The 20,000-nt window shown below is 45.2% G+C and overlaps 1 protein-coding gene and 1 long non-coding RNA gene across 2 annotated transcripts in view; one reads left to right on the forward strand and one right to left on the reverse strand.

Annotated features, from left to right (window-relative positions):
* The window catches only part of LOC135111161 (uncharacterized), a 220,426-nt gene that overhangs the window by 15,624 nt on the left and 184,802 nt on the right, over nucleotides 1-20,000 (reverse strand). The window contains exon 5 of the long non-coding RNA XR_010273577.1: nucleotides 9,032-9,130. This is a non-coding gene — a long non-coding RNA (uncharacterized LOC135111161). The remainder of the gene's footprint in view (nucleotides 1-9,031; nucleotides 9,131-20,000) is intronic.
* The window catches only part of LOC135111160 (T-box transcription factor TBX20-like), a 105,875-nt gene that overhangs the window by 10,494 nt on the left and 75,381 nt on the right, over nucleotides 1-20,000 (forward strand). The window contains exon 2 of the mRNA XM_064024188.1: nucleotides 16,732-17,068. Within this exon, the coding sequence (XP_063880258.1) occupies nucleotides 16,732-17,068 (337 nt within the window). The remainder of the gene's footprint in view (nucleotides 1-16,731; nucleotides 17,069-20,000) is intronic.

Below are 20,000 nucleotides of genomic sequence, written 5' to 3' on the forward strand. Positions count from 1 at the left end.
TAGCGAGCGCCACCCGCCGCCTTCCAGCTCCCCTAAGTGTCGCGGGCCGTTTTGACGTCTATTGGCCATTCCGACTCTCGCTTCCTGGCGGCGCGAGTACATTTTTTCCCTCTCCCGTGGCGTGGCCGTTTTGGACTCAATTGGGATGCATTCTCGTGCGGGTGATGGCCACGCTAATAATGATGATGGTGGCGGCGGTAGTGGCGGGAGCATCAACCACCGGGGTAGATAGGGCTGGCGGGCATGGGTAATGTTAAGGTGTGGGCTGTCTTGCGTGCTGCCCCCGCCCACCGCTACTCGCGCAGGGATATAGAAATGACTTCACTGCAGGAAAATTCGTGGTTATTTCAATGATGCTTGAGAGAGAGAGAGAGAGAGAGAGAGAGAGAGAGAGAGAGAGAGAGAGAGAGAGAGAGAGAGAGAGAGAGAGAGAGAGAGAGAGAGAGAGAGAGAGAGAGAGAGAGAGAGAGAGAGAGAGAGAGAGAGAGAGAGAGAGAGAGAGAGAATGTGAACAAAAATATCCTTACCCAGTTTAACAATTCAACATATCTTCCCCGGAGCTTCCCATGATTCTTTAGTCTGTCCTTCGCGCAACAAAATGACGGAGATACGAGTCTACGGGAGAGGCCGCGACTGTCAGGACGGGAGGGACATTTATGGCAGCTGCACCGGGATGAGGAGAGAAAGAAAGAGAGAGAGAGAGAGACAGGAAGACGGAGAGAGAAAACAGAAAGAGGGATGATATATATACACAACCCTCTCATACCTCTAATACATTTCAATATTACATCAGCTACACAACATTTAACACCAAGCGAGAACTCCCCTGAGATCGCCGCCGCCGCCGCTGTGACCCCGAGACAGCGAATTTTGCCTGGCGAGGACGCGGGAACCTTACACCCATACATCTTACGCGGGCGTGGGTGGGGAGGGAGAGAGAATGTGTCAGGCCGCCACCACTGACGTCGGGCTGGACACGGTCGCACATGGGGAAGGGATGGGGAAGGGAAAAGGAGGGAGGGAAGGGAGGTGTCGGGTCAATAGCGCGATAGAAAAATAGACTGGTGTTCTACGAGAGGGGCGGGGCCGGGGTGGTGGCGGGGCGCGGCGAGGGTGACAACATAACTCACGCTAGCGATGAGACAGTGAGTTTGGCGAGCGAGAGAGAGAGAGAGAGAGAGAGAGAGAGAGAGAGAGAGAGAGAGAGAGAGAGAGAGAGAGAGAGAGAGGAAAAGGCGGAGCGGGGCGACACAGGTATGGCTCAAGTGCGGAGAATTATTATTGCACTTCTCTTCTCCTTCCTTCCTCTCTCTTCCTCTTTCTTTCCTTGCCCTTTCTCCTCCGTGTCTTTTTTTTTTCGTTTTCTTTTCCATGATCTTTCCCCTCTCCTTCTTTGTCTTATTTTTTCCTACATCTTTCAATTTCGTTTTTCTTTTTTTTTTACTTCTTATTCTTTCATTCCCGTTTACTTTCTATATGTTTCTTTCTCTGTTCTTTCTATTAACCTTTATCTAATATTCCATCCTCTTCCTTCATATATTTCCGTTTATTTTTTAATTTTTTTATTCTCAGCTTTCCTTCGTTTTTCACACACACACACACACACACACACACACACACACACACACACACACACACACACACACACACACACACACACACACACACACACACACACACTAGATTCCATTACGGATACACTCCCTAGGGATGCACACACACACACACACACACACACACACACACACACACACACACACACACACACACACACACACACACACACACACACACACACACGAGACCCACCCACTCACATGTATACTAATGAATTATAACGAATGCCACAACTATCTGAATAATGAATGTGAATAATGTGTCACCAGCGAAACAAATAATCACGGCGAGGAGACACGCGGCAAGGGGCTGGTATAAATCACCTTGCAAACAGTAATACCCTACCACTCGCTGAATAATTTATGGAGCGACCTCTGCGCCGCCATCCTGTTGTGGGCCGTGATTAGCTAACTCCGCAGTGACGTCACGTGTGCTGCTGTACTGCTCGGCATGAATACGCGGTGCACGGTAGGGGGTGGGGGGACAAACAGGCAGGCGGAGTGGGTGACGGGGACACACGATGCATAACTCTGTGGCGAAGTAATAATTTGATATATGACGGTAAGGACAAGGTGACGTATGCAAAACTTATGTTACCCTAACTTGGGAATGATTTCAAGGAGCGGTTATATGTAGATACTAAGGAATAATTTTATACATGACGGTACAAACAAGGTGACGTGCTAACTTGGGAATAATTTCAAAAAAACTTCTAAAAACAAACAAGAAACTAAGTGAAAAAAAAAAAAAAATGTTAGATAAATAAGAAAATACCGCTGTATCTTCATAACTGCACCTCAGGGATTTCAACAGACGGCTTCCTCAATCTATAGGTGCCTCCGTGGTGGGCGGAAACACCGAAGCACTAGCCAGGATGAAGAAAGAGGTGATGAGCCACGCTGCTCCCTCCTCCCACTCCCGCCTGCTTCGTGTTACTCAGTATTGTGTTCCGCTATAACTCACGCCGTAACTAGACTTGCTGCTGCTTGATTGACTGCCTGACTGAGGGGGAGGACTGCCTGATTGCCTCGCTGCGTGACTGACTGACTGGGGTGTACGCGTAGGCTAGGACTGACTGCATGACTAGGTGACTTGGTGAAAAGACAGGTTTAGATTTTTTTTTTTTTTCGTGGATTTGGTAAATGTATAGGTGATTTATTGAGTTTTATCGGACTGACTGCCTAACTGACGGACTGGGTAACTAGGGGCACTACACACACACACACGCACACACACAAACACACATCAAGAGCCCGATTCAATACTGTAAAAACACAAATAGGTAAACACAAACAGGTAAACACGCACACGCACACACACGCACACACAGGCATGCATACCCCCCACCCTCCTAACACAGACACGAGGAAAGACAAAATTAAGAAAAAAGAAAGAAAGAAAGAAAGAAAGAAAGAAAGAAAGAAAGAAAGAAAGGGGGAGACAAGAAACCGCCCCAGCTCACTCCATTATTCGCTAGACGTTCAGGTAACCCGCCACGTCGCCTCGCTGTTCCTCACAACACAACCTAATTCCACCAAGTTAGAGGCATTCCACTAACTCAGGAGCGCCCGTTGTTCCAGACGTTCCACCCCCTCCACCTCCTCCTTCTCTTCCTCCTTCACTTCTGGAATTACTTTACAGCGCGCAGTTGCGGTCGACAAGGCATGAATCCCGCTAAATAAAATCTCACGTATTCAAATGAAATGCCTCGCCTATGTTAATCCGGACTTTACGACACCGGCCTGGATTTATTTACTGTGTGGTGAGGAGGAGGAGGAGGAGGAGGAGGAGGAGGAAAGAGGAAAAGAGAGACGAAAAAGATTTGGGGGGAGTAACATGATGAAGAAGAGGAAAAGAGGGAGGAGGAGGAAGAATAAAAAGAGGAGGAAAAACAAGAAGGAAGACGAAGACGCTGGTGACGAAGAAAGCGAGAACGAGAAGGAAGAAAAGAGGGAAATGAGAAGAGGTAGGAGGAAGAAGAGGAGGAGGAGGAGGAAGGAAAGCATATCAGCGTGGCTTACTGCGTGACGCGTAAATCATGGAAAGCTTGCAGGAAAGGTGTAATTATGACATCGTTAATAAACATCCGAGTCACCTGAGCGCACTGTAACACTTCAGGGTAAAGGTGGTTGATGAAACGCTTGCAGCCTCCGGTAGTCTCGAAATTGTTGTTGTTATTTGCCTTCCACTGTCTGTACTGTGAATATTCTGCTGCATGTTGGAGGGATTAGGTATGTTAGGGAGTGATTTTTGATGGATTTTAGGTATATAAGTAAGGAAGGTAAATTTTTAAGTTAAAGAAAGATGAATAGAGGTGAAGATCATGGTAGATAATTGAAGGAGGCATTTTTTATTTTTTTTATTTAAGTTAATGAAAGATGAATAGAAGTGAGGACAATTATCTTTTAAGGGATTATAAGTAAATGTATGAAGATAATTACTGCAAACTTCAGGAATTTCCAAGTAAATGAGACAGGGAAAAGAAATACTTAAAAAAAAAAATGTAAGCAAACGAGATATAAAGACAATGACAACTAAAGAAATTACGAACCACTTTTAGAGTCACCGAAACACAACCACTGGATCGAAAACGCAGGAGGGAGGGAAGGGAAGGGAAGGGAAGAGAGAGACGTCACTTTACCAATTTCAGGAGAGACAAACGGCAGGTGATGACAACGACCCGAGACACTCATACAGACAAGGGGACGTGATAGAGGGATGGACGCGTTAATGCAAACAGACGTACAGAGGATAGCAGATAGACAGATAAAGACATAACGTGCCAGATATTTAGACAAGTAGGCAGCAATGGAGACAGGCAGATAGGTGCGCTCGTAAATCAATGAAGTAATAGGTATTTAAACGAGTAGATAGTAACTGGATGAGATGGACAAACATACAGACGGTTAAGTGCATAAACAGACAGGTTGTGTTTAGCAGGTGGACAGTGACAGAGGCAGACAGACGGATAGATACATACATACATAAAGTGGCACGTGTTAAGTAGACAAGGACGGAAATAGACAGACAAACAGATACACGCATAAAGTGACGGACGTTTAAGGAAGCAGACATGAGTAGAGAAATTAATATGAAAGAACGTGCGGCGGTTTCCATGTAATTTCTTGGAAGTCACTCACTCAGTCAGACTATTTACAAGTATACTCATTGCATATCTTAAAATGAGTTGAGCATCTTGTTTCGAAAGCTTCTAACAGGCTCCCATTGAAGCCACTAAGGTGAAATTTTCAAGGGCGTTCTCAAAACCCTAGTGACAATTTAGTGAAGATTCTGTACACCAATGAGAACCCGACTAACATTTTATGGCCTTAGAAAATGGTCCTGTTAAGAGGTTACGACATTTAAGAATACAACCCAGATACATTACCTTCTATCTATTACCTATGCTATATATAGATATTACCAACTAACATGAAGAACCTCACCATTTACCTCCAACCACCAACACATCACACCTTCACCACAGCCTATACTAACAAACACGAGGAATACCTACAAAGCACCAATAGATTCCACATCCTACTTTTCAGACGATTCTTAATGGTAAGGAACCGTAAAGGAAAAGAGGAAGCATCCATTAACAGCTTGTACTCAGTGGCTAAATGGACAGGCCGGGAGGAGCGAGTTTTTAAAGGAAGAAAGAAGGGAACGCAGTAAGTAGGGAGTGAAATATGAGGGAGAGAGGGAGAGAGAGAGAGACGGGAGCAGTAGGCCATACAGATAAAGAAGGGAAGGGGGAGGCGTTGAGAGCAAAAAGGGGATACAGAAAGGAGGAGGTTAGGTAAAGGGAGGTGAGGGCAATGGAGGGAAGAAGCGAAGGGAAGGAGTGGTAGAAAAAGAGGGAAAGGAGAGAGGGCGAAAAGGACAGGGGGATATGTAGAAGAATGAAAGAAAACTGGAGGAAAGGAATTAAGAGGAAGGAAAGGAAAGTAAAAGAGTAAAATTAAAAAGGTGAAAAATAAGGGCACCAGGAAAAAATGGAGGAAAAGAGAGAGGAGAGAAGGAGAAAGGGAGGGAACGAAGGAGGGAGGGAGGGAGGGAGGGAGGGAGGAAAAAAACACGAATGTTGAGGTGACGGTCGCTTTGCACATTAAAACTGTTAAACAAACATGGCGGCGCTGTTTCTAATTGGCTGAACTACACACACACACACACACACACACACACACACACACACACCGTTGCCAGCGTTCACGGAAACCATTAAATTTACACAAACCTTGATGAGCTGGGAGGGAAAGACCGAGAAGGAGGAGGAGGCGGAAGGAGGGAGAGAGGGGAAGAAGATGGGGAAGAAGAAAAGAAGCCGAAAGGAGTTAGCAGAAGAGTGAAAGAGGGGAGGAGGAATAAGGGAAGGAGGAAGGCAAAGGAGGGGAGGGAGGGTTAGAGGTGCGAGGAAAGAAAGGAGGTAAGGGAGGAGCAGGGGGAGGAGAAGGAGTGAAGGTGAAGAAACCGTCAGCTTCTAAACTCGTATCTGAGAAATCAGGGGGTAATAATTATGCGTTGATTCACTAATTGACAGACTGAATTAAAGGAAGAAAAGGATGAGGCAAAAAAATATCATCACGTGAACACGAAGACGCGGGAAACTGAAAGCTCACCTCCACGAAACAGAGAGAGAGAGAGAGAGAGAGAGAGAGAGAGAGAGAGAGAGAGAGAGAGAGAGAGAGAGAGAGAGGGTGGATGGGGAGTCGCTTGCCGCAGCTTGATTCGTTGTATGCTGGTGTTGGCATGTCAGTGGTGGTGGTGGTGGTGGTGGTGGTGAGGTACTGGGCGAGGAAGGACGGCAGTGAAGGTGGAAGAAGGTGAGTGATGGAGTAAGGGAGAGAGGGGAGTGGGTGGAAATGTGAGTGAGAGAGAGGGAGTGGTGATGGCGGAGGTGTTGGTGGGTGGGGAGCGGAGTTGTATAATGTTTACATGTGTGGTGATGGAGTTCGAGGAGTTGTTTTTCCCCTGGGCGTGATGCGGTGACGGGCGCGGCGGAGGAGGGGAGGGTGGAAGAGAGGGGGGAGGATAGGAATGGTGGTCTTTCTCTGACTCCCTATAAACTTCCTAAGTGAAAATTATAATTACCTTTCTGATCGCCATCTATTTTTCACATTATTACTATTATTACTATCATTACTACTTCTACTACTACTGTTTTAATAATACTACTTTAGGTATTGGACACGTAAGGCGAACACAGAATTAGTTTTTCCCTTCTCTTGCTATCAGAGGCAAATTCACAGCTTAGAATGAAGAGGAAAAGAAGAACAGGGAAAGATATAAGCAGAGTCATGATACCACGTAGATATCAGGACACCAGACACGACGGCTGTGGCTGCTTGGCTGACTGGCGCGTTACGGGAGGTGTCTGTCCGCCTGGTGTGTGCGTGGCGCGACATCGGCACGAACGAGTCCATGGAAGTTCATTGGTGCCTCCTGACTCCCGGTGACCCCCTCACTGACTCACCAACACTGCCTCACACACGCATGGACCTTAAGCCTGACTCCCTGGCATTACCTTAGTACTTAAGAATCTGGGCTAGAGATGAAGTAGACACGAGGAATGAACATAAGGAATACACGATTAATTTTAACTGCTTCGTCTGTTTTTAGCTAATGAAAATGTCTGGTGTAGCGTTTGTGCATCGTTTCGAAACACACGTCTTGAGTAATCTAGTATTTCAAATCCATTATGTGTCCGGACTTCCATTTTCACCCACAAAAAAGTAATCTAGAGATACTGAAACGAAATCAGAGTCAAAGGCGTCGGAAAAATAACAATAAGTATTACAAAGGGTGATTAATCAAGAGGAGGAAGATGAAGCAATGTTAGACTGAGATACCTGCCGGGCTGTGTATAGGGTTACGTGGGAAGTCAATAAGTATTAAAAAGGGTGATTAACTAAGAGGAGGAAGATGAAGCAATGTTAGACTGAGATACCTGCCGGGCTGTGTATAGGGTTACGTGGGAAGTCAATAAGTATTACAAAGGGTGATTAACTAAGAGGAGGAAGATGAAGCAATGTTAGACTGAGATACCTGCCGGTCTGCGTATAGGGTTACGTGGGAAGTCCGTCAAGATGATCCTCCTGTCCCGCCCCGACTGTCAAATGTTTCTGTCACTTCCCACAAAGTAATTACCAGTTGATCCAGTTATTTACAGCTTAATGCATCAGTCTGAGCCAATTCAGATTCTCTTTACGACACATAGCTCATGTATAATTGTGTTTCCTTTTGTTAATCTTACTGTTATGGACTCTCTCTCTCTCTCTCTTCCTTTCTATCAGAGTCTATTTCTTCCTCCCCCTTGCTTCTTTCCTATCACTGTAATGTAGGCTCGTCGACCCCTCTCCCCTCCTCTCCTTCCTATCATCCCTTCCATCCCCTCTCTTCTTCTTTCGGCTATGAGGAGGGGGTCGACAAAGGTGCCTCCACTATTCCCTGCCCTCCCCTTTCCCTCCAGCCCCCTACACCTGGGTTAATCAGGAGGATATTAATAAAACATCCTCTCTTGTGTGGGGATTCAATTTTTTCTCTCATTTTTTCCTCCCAGCTGCGGCGCGGGAACATGAGGTAATGAAGTGTATTGTCTGGCGAGGGAGAGTGAGAGGGAGAGGAGAGAGGATCAAATCAACAGTTCTTGCTCTCTTCATACGCGGATTTTGTTTGCGTCGAATGACCTAAACATTTCAAAAGGACTGTTTTCAAAGGCCACGGAGATTAATTTTCGGATTCTTTTGGATATTGTTTGTCCTAATTGATGATTAGTCCTTGTTAAACGACCATTTGATTCATGAAAGCGCTCTGGAATACCTCGGTAACTTCCAATATATTATGTTCAAGGTAGGTAAGATAATACGCGGATTTTAACTCCTAGATGGCGCAGAGAGAGAGAGAGAGAGAGAGAGAGAGAGAGAGAGAGAGAGAGAGAGAGAGAGAGAGAGAGAGAGAGAGAGAGATAAAAACTGTAATCAGAAATCACATGACAGAGACAATGTTTTATTTACCCTCCCCCCTCTCTCTCTCTCTCTCTCTCTCTCTCTCTCTCTCTCTCTCTCTCTCTCTCTCTCTCTCTCTTCCTGTCCCGGCGTGATGTTGAATACGGGAGACGGAAACTGACAGTGTAAATAATTTGTCCTTCATCAACAAATATTTTCCCTTGTTTTTTCCCTTCCATTCTTTATGTCAGGATTCAGGAAACTGTGTGAGTATTTCTCTCCTTCATCATCTGTTCCTTTTTTCTTTTTCTTTTTTTCTCTTTTCCTCAATTCTTTATTCAAATTCACCATGTTGCCAGCGAAGGTCAGAGGACGGTGAAGAAACTGTCGCTGGCATTGTCACCCTCATTATCTTTTACGACTTACAAATATTACAATACTCCCAGTCTCTCTTCCTTTTTCCTTACCTTAATATCAGCGTGAGGCGGCGGCGACAGTCAGTCAGTCAGTCAGCCAGTCAGCCAGTCAGTCAAGAGGGAACGAGCCTCCGTCTGTAGGTACATGTGCTGTAAAGAGAGAATGAAGGGGGACATGAGACGAAATGAAAATAAGATGGAAAGAAAAATATCAAGAAAGAGAAAAAAAAATTCGTCCAACAGTAGAAATCTCTCTCTCTCTCTCTCTCTCTCTCTCTCTCTCTCTCTCTCTGCCTAGCTACAACTAATCCTGCCTAGGGATGGGTGGCTGGGGAGGTGGCGGAGTGGGGACCTATCGCCACGTAGCCTCCCCGCCAGCCCGCCCGCCAGCCAGCCACCAGGCCTCCGCTCCAACACTTAATAAGCCCAACCAGCTAATTCGGCCGTGGCGGTGCGTGTGGGTGTCGGATTCCATTATGAGCTTCCTCACGGGGACTCACGCAACACAGGCGCTAAAGCGTATTGAGCCCCTACTGGTGGTGGTGGTGGTGGTGGTGGTGGTGATAGTGGTAGTGTTTTAATCATTAAGTTGGTGTGTTACTACTGTGGTTTATGGTTTGTTTGTTTTCTCTTGTTGATTTTGGCTGTCGTGATGTTTGTATTGTTATTATTATCATACACTACTACTACTACTACTAGTGCTGTTGTTATTAGGTACTGCAGTCATTATCATTGTTAATACGTACTACAATCGCTACCTTTACTATCACCATCACTGCCATCTCATTCAGTTACGATTTACAATTCTTAATGAAAAAAAATAGTAACCCATCACAAAAAAAGATCTAAGAACGAAAGAAAACGGAAACAAAAAAAAAAAAAAAAAAAAAAAACACTCGCCTCACACACACACACACACACACACACCCTCTCCCCTTTACCCAAATAAATAAAACCGAACAAAACTTGCATCAAACACATCAGTCACGCGGCAGAGGAACTTGGGAGTGAGTTGATCCCCGAAACGTGTCATTCCAGTCATGTAGTCACCTTATTAGAGAGCAAGTTTTAAGTAATAGTCAAGAGCAGGTTTTCTCCTCGCACTGTCGGGTGGAGGAGGACGAAGAGGACAGGAAGGCGGCTGGGCGGTGGTGGCGGTGGTGAGGGCGGCAGCAGAAGGGAACGGGTGGCGGTGTTCTAATTGATAGCTAATATTTCCGGGGGCGAATCAAGGCGTGCACAGTGGTTAAGGAAGGTTGTCGTGTGTGTGTGTGTGTGTGTGTGTGTGTGTGTGTGTGTGTGTGTGTGTGTGTGTGTGTGTGTGTGTGTGTGTGTGTGTGTGTGTGTGTGTGTGTGTGTGTGTGTGTGTCTGTGTGTGTGTGTGTGTGAAAATGATGAAGCGGCAGGGAACTAACGAAGAGAGAAGAATAAGGACGATAAAGATGAAAGAAGAGGAACAAGGCAAGAAAGAGGGACGCTGTGCAATAGAGGGAGTGTCTGGCCTGGCTTGGTGGTGGCTTTTCAAATATCATACCAGCGGAGTGTACACACGAGGAAAGATATGTGGGTGTAGCGAAGGTGGCGGCGTGTGTGGAGGAGAGGCAGGGCGGCGAGGCGAGGCACGAATGATGCAAGAAAGGGTGCATGCGATTCAGGAATGATCACGTACCAATTATTAGGCAAGTGTAAACAGCGTCTCTCTCTCTCTCTCTCTCTCTCTCTCTCTCTCTCTCTCTCTCTCTCTCTCTCTCTCTCTCTCTCTTTCAAAGGAAAGGCGGTCCATACTTCGAGGAAATTATATATGTAATTCCACTTCCCCCCCCACACACACACACACACACACACACACACACACACACACACACACACACACACACACACACACACACACACACACTCATCAGCTAACAATATTAATACTAAGATGTGTGTGTGGGGACTTTTCTCGTGTGTGTGTGTGTGTGTGTGTGTGTGTGTGTGTGTGTGTGTGTGTGTGTGTGTGTGTGTGTGTGTGTGTGTGTGTGTGTGTGTGTGTGTGTGTGTGTTATTCCTTCCGATCACGACTTAAAAGCAAACAAAGCAAGAATTGTCGATTACGATACTTTGTTTCTTGTGTCAATTCATGTCTACTGATATTTTGTGCGTCTCTGCTTGCGTGTCTGTCTGTCTGTCAGAGAGAGAGAGAGAGAGAGAGAGAGAGAGAGAGAGAGAGAGAGAGAGAGAGAGAGAGAGAGAGAGAGAGAGAGAGAGAGAGAGAGAGAGAGAGAGAGAGAGAGAGAGAGAGAGAGAGAGAGAGAATTCCTCCTCCTCCTCCTCCTCCTCCTCCTCCTCCTCCTCCTCCTCCTACTACTACTACTACTACTACTACTACTACTACTACTACTACTACTACTACTACTACTACTACTGCATCAAATCTTATCACTAATAAGAAAAACTACAACACTGATAATATTTCCGATTGCAATGAAAACAATGAATGACAATTCTGATAACAACAATGATAAAACTTTTGTATATGAATATATACGTATGTATGTGTGCGTGACAGGGACTCTGGTGGTGATGCTTGTGTCAGATCGCTTTACCTGCTTTGTATTAGTGAACCAGAAGGCAACGACCCGCCGCCCTCGATGCAATGTCTGGTCAAACAAAGAAAAGTTATTGTCCCCTGTGCTAGATACTGTAGACAGACGAATAGTAAGCTAGGGGATTGAAACTTTTTATTATAACAGTGTAGCGGTGCAAGGAAGAAGTGTAAGTGGCTGGGTGAGGCGGAGGTGTGAGGGGGAAGATGTTGGGAAGAGCTGTAGGTATGCGAGTTAAGAAATGGGAGGAACTCAGGTGTGAAGGTTGTGTGGGACAGGTGTAAAATGTAAGGCAGAGAGATGTAGGGAAGGTGTTTGGAGGAGGTGTAAAAAAAAAAAAAAGGTGTTGCTGGGTAGTAGGTGCCGGAAAACAGTGCGAGGGTTTGGTGTTGGAGGATAATGACAGAAGATGGCGAGAAAATAGTGTGGGAAGACGTAGGAAAGGTGACTGAGGATAACTGTGGGTGATTTGGCCAAATTACGGAAAATTACTTACCCTGCTACCACTTCTACTCCTACGACCACCACCACCACCACCAATACTACCACTACTACTGCTACCACTGCTAGCTTCACCCACAAAGTACTAAAACAAGCAGCCCGCGCCTTCTAATTGCACGCGGCCGCCCATCTGACGCGAGCCATTTGGAGCGCCGCCGTTTTATCAGCAGCAATATCCGGCCAGTAAATGCAGCGGCCAGGATGAAATTCGCGCGAATCTACAACGGAATAAAAATGCAAATTATTTTCCTCACAACAAACAAGCTTAAATAATTCCATACAAATCCCTTAAACTTAAACCACTCAATTATATGAAAACAATTAGCGTGCCATTATTTATGCTATTTATTTATCTATTTATTTATTTTTTTTTTCGGCTGGGCTGTAAAGAACGCGGCCCGTGTGTTTAGCAGGCGAGCGGGTGTACTGTAGGTGTTGCTGAGCGGCCTGAGTGGTGGTGGTGGTGGTGGTGGTGGTGTGTGTGTGTGTGTGTGTGTGTGTGTGTGTGTGTGTGTGTGTGTGTGTGTGTGTGTTCAGGATGCTGGTAGCCGTGATTGTTGTTGTTGTTGTTGTTGTTCTTGTTGTTGTTGTTGTTGTTGCTACTGCTGCTGCTGTTATCATTACTATTACAACATCAACAAATACTACTACTACTACTAAAAATGTGAAATTTGCTAGAAGACAGAATTATTATTATTACTATTATTATTATTATTATTATTATTATTATTATTATTAGTTATTCTTCTTCTTATTATTATTATTAATAGTAGTCGTAGCAACAGTAACAGCAGCAGGAGCAGCAGTAAGAAAAATTTACTGATGAGAAAGAAATCACCCACTAAACTCATCTAAAGTCAAGAGAACACCAAGATGGGCGCCACACTGCAGTCCTCCACACCGCCGCCCACACGCTCCCCATCTGTTGGCATCCACAGAGCACCAACACACTAACAAAACTCCTCCACACCAACGCTTTCATAAATTCTCACATATAGAGATTTTTTACGCACTAATTTAAATTCACAACAAGGATAATTAGATATCATAACATAGAATATAGAGATTTTTACCCGTCTGTTATTCATACTCACAGTTCCTTTTAATTCACACTCTCTACCTTAATGGTGTTATAGCAAGGATGCACGTCAGTTTGGGGACAAAGAGGGGAGAGTGAAGTGGAGGACACTGGATATAAACTCATCAAACAGTAGGAAGAGATACCAAACAGATGGTTTCGGGACAGAGAAGGAAGACAAGCGAGTGATGGCTGCAGCAGAAGACAGAGGAAGGTGGAGTGGGGGAGGATGCGCCGTGGCGACCCTCAAGGAAGCAGCCGAGAGATGAATAAGCAGGAAGTACGCTACTTCCTGCATGTTATGATACACAATATCGAGGAATTCCTATTTGTCTACATTATAAAAGTCTCCATTATGTTCCTGACGAAGGGTGACGCGTGGTCTGTGTGAAGTGACGCCGGAACGAAGCACGTGGAACGCAACACTTCTATTACTCTATTATCACTGGTGGTGTGTGTTTGATGTCCTCACAAGGGAACTTTAAAGGCGAATTAGTAAAATGAATGGAAAGCTGTCTAATCTTATTTCAGAATTTCAAGTTTTCATCATGCCCCGCGTCACAAGCTGCCACAGTGACCATGAATCAATAGTGTAGGCAAACACTTGTTAAAAATGAACACATACTCGTAATTTAAAAGAATGAATACGTACTGTGTTTACCAAAATTACTTCCTACATTAAAGCTTCAGAGCTGAGAACGGAGACACACACACACACACACACACACACACACACACACACACACACACACACACACACACACACACACACACACACACGATGCACATGTGTTCACGCGCCACTTGTGCATCGAAAATTTGATATTAAGTGAATGCAAATAGTACTTTGTGTGCCCCAAACACGGTTACTACTTAGTAGAACGTACTATTAATGCTACTACTTCTATATCAATAAGAACAACAACAACAACAACGACGACGACAACAACATCAGTAACTACTATTGGTACTACTACATCAATAAAGAAAAAAAAAACACAAACTTGCTCTAAATCATTAAAAAAAAACACACACAAATGACAAACACACACACACACAAAAAAAGAAATAAAAAATCGTCATCATAAAATTATAAACATGAATCAACATAAAAAAAAAAAAACACACGCAAAAAAAAGCATGAAAAAAAAACCTGGCAGGTGTTTAAACGAGAGATTGAAAGTGTGATTTAAGTGTGATATAAATCCCTAAGTAAGAGTATTACATGAGATAACATATAAAAAGATTGAAAGTTAAGATAAAAAAAAAAACAAGACTCGTGCAATTTTACTTACGTATAAATGTATTTTTTTCTTATTCATACCCTAAATTTTCATCTCAAATACAAAAGGTGATAAAAATATAACTGTAAAATTGGTGTATGCACTTGATTTTGTTACTTGTTGCTTTGTTTATATTTACTCTACATTAATTCTCTGTGATTTGGAGAAGTGTACGCTGAATTTGATTTATTTTAACGTCGTGTGTTTCTCTCTCTCTCTCTCTCTCTCTCTCTCTCTCTCTCTCTCTCTTGCACACGACGATGAAAATGTTGTATGTACGAGAGAGAGAGAGAGAGAGAGAGAGAGAGAGAGAGAGAGAGAGAGAGAGAGAGAGAGAGAGAGAGAGAGAGAGAGAGAGAGAGAGAGAGAGAGAGAGAGAGAGAGAGAGAGAGAGAGAGAGAGAGAGAGAGAGAGAGAGAGAGAGAGAGAGAGAGAGAGAGAGAGAGAGAGATAATTGATACAGAAAACTTTCAAATTAATGTTTCATTCCCACTAAACACACACACACACACACACACACACACACCTGCAAGCTAAGCCAAGGCAGCGCAAGGCAAGGCAGAAAGATGACCATTTCCACACGACACGACATTTGATGGAGACATAAACACGAGGAACAGTTGTGAACATTATCAATTCACCACCACATGAATATTCCACCTCCCACTGAAGTTTCAATATCTATAATAACTTCCCTTGAAAACCCACATATGTTCCAATGTCACTTACCAGTATCATTTACAAATCCAAGCAGGTAGTAAAGGAAAATAATGTATCAAAATTATCTCCTTTTATTAGTATTTCCTGAAAGGGGACTCGTTTGTAATCAGTGACAGGAAAACAGTCCTCAAAACACGTGTCGCGTCACCTCTCTCGGCTTCACGCGTGACTTTCGCAGATGTGAGCAGCAGCACAGGTGGGCCGCGCCTTAATGAACCATGATCAGGTGTTTCTCCAGAAAGGGTTTGGTGTGTAGCTTAAACTGTTACATGTGTGTGTGTGTGTGTGTGTGTGTGTGTGTGTGTGTGTGTGTGTGTGTGTGTGTGTGTGTGTGTGTGTGTGTGTGTGTGTGTGTGTGTGTGTGTGTGTGTGTGTGTGTGAGAGAGAGAGAGAGAGAGAGAGAGAGAGAGAGAGAGAGAGAGAGAGAGAGAGAGAGAGAGAGAGAGAGAGAGAGAGAGAGAGAGAGAGAGAGAGAGAGAGAGAGAGAGAGAGAGAGAGACTACCACCTTTACTATTTATTCTACATCTCTCACTTTAAAATAGAGTAACTTCTCACAAACAACCTCGTATAGGCCAGCAAAATTATCCTCGTTCTTCCTTTGTGCTCCTTTGCGTTACTGTCACTACCACCACCACCACCACCACCTCAACCCTGGCCAGGACTCGCGTGCCGGCATGTGACTTGAGATCAGAGCTGGTTGACAAAGGCGCGAACGTGATGATGGACTTGAGTTGGAGGGAGTCGCGGGGGAGGGAGGGAGGGAGGATAGAGGGTAGTGGTGATGATGGTGGTGACGGCGGGAGGGACACCAGTAGCTTGCGTGTGCTCCTCACCAGCCGCTGCACGAGAAGAGGTGGGGACGTGTAATGCGTGATTTTTTTACCACCTTTCTCTTTCACTTTTACCTGGTTGGTTTATATTCTTTTCCTGGTAATAGTGGTGGTGGTGTTGGCAGCGGCGGTGGTAACACATGCTGGTCTCTAACTATGCCAGGCCGTAAAGTAGCGCCCCTTTTGACACCGCCACCTAAACAGCGGGTGGCGAGGCAGGCAAGTCTGTACAGCCTCAAACCGATGTATTAAGGTAGCCAGCACGACTCACTCATTGCGCCCTGGTATGCGGCCTGGTGTCTGCTTCACTCTTTTGTCCAGCTGGCCAGAATCGTGATGGCTGATGGGGAAGGGACATGCCTACTCCATCTTTCAATTTGGTTTTAGGAAGGTGCAAGTCTAGTGTTATCTTACCTAGCTTTACCAAACTAAATATATAACCATGCCTTTCTCTGCCTAACATACCGCAGATTAGGTAGATCATCTCAAGTCAAACATAACTTAACGTAACCTTAGCAAATGAAGCCAAACCATAAATACTGCCGTACCCTAATAAATCAACTTAACAAAACGAATCATAACGAAACTTAACCTTACCAAACCACACCAAATAACATCACCTTACCTCACCTCCCCTAAAATCACGTCAACTAACCAAATGTAACCTAACCTAAGAAAACAAACCAATTAAACATGACTCCTTGCTGGTATTGCGACGCGACAATTAACCCAACCTCCTTCCACCCACAGAGAAGCTCCCGGAGACGAGCATTAAGTCCGAGGACGAGCTGGACGACGCCGCGGACATTGAGACGGAGGACATAGACATCGACGTGGTGTCAGACAAGGAGGACTGCGACGTGGACAGCACAAAGGATCCACTCGACCGGCCATGCTCCAAGACCCCGGAATCCACCTCCTCAGACTCGCCCTCCACCCACAAGGAGAGCAAAGCGAGCAAGTTGGTGATGAAGTCGAAGGGCAACTGTCCAGAATTGGAGAGCGTAGACTGCCACCTGGAAACGAAGGAGCTGTGGGAGAAGTTCTTCGAGCTGGGCACCGAAATGATCATTACCAAGACGGGCCGGTGAGTGTGCCTCTGCTTGTGTTGGTGACTCTCTGTTCTTGACTTACTTCCATTACTGTGCTCAGTTCTTCTCCTCCAGTGTTCATGTGAGGCAAGGAACAGGCGATTTTTCTTTTTCATTTCTCTTGTTTAGTTTAATGCGATAAGGCTTCATTTTTACTTGGTGCTGGTGACTCCTCGTACTTCTTTTGCTGTGCTCTGGTCTTTTCCTCTGATGTTCATGTGAGGCAAGGAACAAGGTTTTTTTTTTCTTTTTTTTTCTTCAGTACATTCCACGATGAGTTCACTTCTCTTGTCTAGTTTAATGCGATAAGACTTCATTTATATTTTATGAGAATTTAACGACACTTCCCTCATTTTATATTTCCTACGTGAATTTGACTTTTCTTCATGGCTGGATATGTAACTTTTATTTATTTCCAAGTTAACAGCGTCTTTCTTCAGCTCTACGTACGTTTGGGCGTCGGAAAACAAATAACAGGTTTCATTTCTTCTCTCGCTGTGTTGGGAGGTTGAGCGTCTCGAGGCGTGGCGGGAGAAACAAAACACAGACGAAACATGCAATTATCAAGGCACCACTCACCTCTCTCAAACCGTACACATAAAGAACGCACCACTGAGAACCCCCTCGCTGAATCCAACGTACGTATTCAATTTGGGGATATTTTGTGGGGACGTTTCACTCGCATTACTCCGTCGATAGAAATTAATGAAGACGGTGGAGGGTGAGCATAAAACATAGCACCATTTTTCTTTCCCTTGTCTTTCCGCGCCGCTTCCTGTACAGCATACTCGCGGGGAGGCGTGCTGCGAGGCATGAGCGAGTAATGAGACACGGTGCTCACTTTACCCCCGCTATTACCCCGCTCTTCATCGTCCTTACCCGAACGATAATATTATAATGAGTCTCGTCCTCTGCAGCGAGTGTGTCATCATTACTGCTCTACGCGTGATGATGCTAATAGAAAAATGATGCTAACAACAGGTAAAGGTGTTCTCTGCCTCGGGAAGGTTAGATTATGTAAAGGTAAAGCCATCAGATTACGTAAGATCGTGTTTGATTCCCCCTTAACAGTCACATGAAGCTTTGCACTGCTGGGAAAGGAAGTGTAGTGATGATAATGATCGGTTTCTCAGAAGATTCATTAACATTTACTTCAACATATGCGTTACGAGAGGAAAATGCTCTTTGTTTGAATGAAGAAAAGTTGAATGTTTTAGCTTATCAAGGTGAGCAGTGCGGCGTGAGCGGGGTTAAGGGAGAGGTCTGTCCGGCAGCAGCAGCAGCAGCAGCAGTAGGAGCGAGGAAGCGACCAAATAGATTAATCCTCCATTATGATGATAAAAAGCGACAAATGGTAGTCACATAAACACTTCATCCTCTTCCGCATCCCGTTACTTCTCCCTCTTCCTCCTCCTCCTCCTCCTCCTCCTCCTCCTCTTCTTCTTCCTCCTCCTCTCCTCTTGCTTTTTATCTCTGCATTCACATCTACTTTTGCATCTCGTCATTCTTTTCTCGCCTCGTCATCATTACATTCTCTCTCTCTCTCTCTCTCTCTCTCTCTCTTTCCCTCTCTCTCTCTCTCTCTCTCTCACGAAGCAGTACAGTACACCCGCCTGTTAAACTCTCCTTTACAATTTTATGGTTTTCTAATTTGATTTTCACGCGCGGGAGACACAACGGAGCGAAGGGGAGCGGAGGGGACCCATCAGTAGCCTCATCTGTCCTGGGGGGGAAGAGGGGCGGCCACCTGGCAGGACTAGGGGAGTACAAGGGGAGGACACGGGTTGGGGGCGGCAGTATGGCACGTCAAGGGAGGGTGAGGAACGAAAGGACGGAGGGACGGAGGGACAGGAGGGAGGAAAGAGGGAAAAGCATTTAGGGGACAGAGAGAGAGAGGAGAAGAGCAGTTTGGGTTAGTTTGGGTGTAAGAGGGGAACTTGTTGTGGTGGGAGAGAGAGAGAGAGAGAGAGAGAGAGAGAGAGAGAGAGAGAGAGAGAGAGAGAGAGAGAGAGAGAGAGAGAGAGAGAGAGAGAGAGAGAGAGAGAGAGAGAGAGAAATATTTTTTCATTCTCTTATATTTGAGTTTAACACACACACACACACACACACACACACACACACACACACTGGAAATACGTATCATTCCTCCACCACCACCACCACCACCACCACTACTAATACTACTACTACTATCACCACTACAAACAGGAAAGGGGCGACTTTCTGCACCTCCCTTCCCTTCGTTCCGGAACACCGAATCTTTGTGACGCTTCTCTGGGGACTCGTGAGGGGAACGGAGGAGAGAAGCAGCAGCAGCCTCAGGGGTCAGCAGCGCCTCCCTCACCAAGCCAACACAAAACACGCAGAAAAAGTCAAATAATTAGTTTCTCGCATTGCTTCCGGTAATCTTGGCTTTTTTTTTCTGCTTAAATTTCACGAGATTTTCTTTAACTGTGGCCATTTAGTACATGAGGGGAGGGAGGTTAGTAATCTCCCTTATTCATTTACTCCCTTACTCCTCCCCTCGTTTTCCTATTCACCTCTCTCTCTCTCTCTCTCTCTCTCTCTCTCTCTCTCTCTCTCTCTCTCTCTCTCTCTCCCTTCACCCCCGCTGCTCGCCGTCTGTCTGCCACAAGCGAGTTATTGACGGTCCTTTGACGGCACATTTGCCTCTCCGGCGCCGGTGACAAGTGGAACAGTCGACTGTGATTAGCTGGTTGTGTTGTTAGGGTGTGAAGGGACGCAGGGAGGGGGAGAGGGGCACAGAGAGGGAGGGTGACGTACGTGTGTGTGTGTGTGTGTGTGTGTGTGTGTGTGTGTGTGTGTGTGTGTGTGTGTGATGACGTGACTGGCTGACAAAAACATTTCTCTTTGTCACGAACATAATGATAGTAATAATAATAATAATAATAATAATAATAATAATAA

The sequence above is a fragment of the Scylla paramamosain genome, chromosome 21 (assembly GCF_035594125.1).
Source record: "Scylla paramamosain isolate STU-SP2022 chromosome 21, ASM3559412v1, whole genome shotgun sequence".
NCBI classification, from domain to species: Eukaryota; Metazoa; Arthropoda; class Malacostraca; order Decapoda; family Portunidae; genus Scylla; species Scylla paramamosain.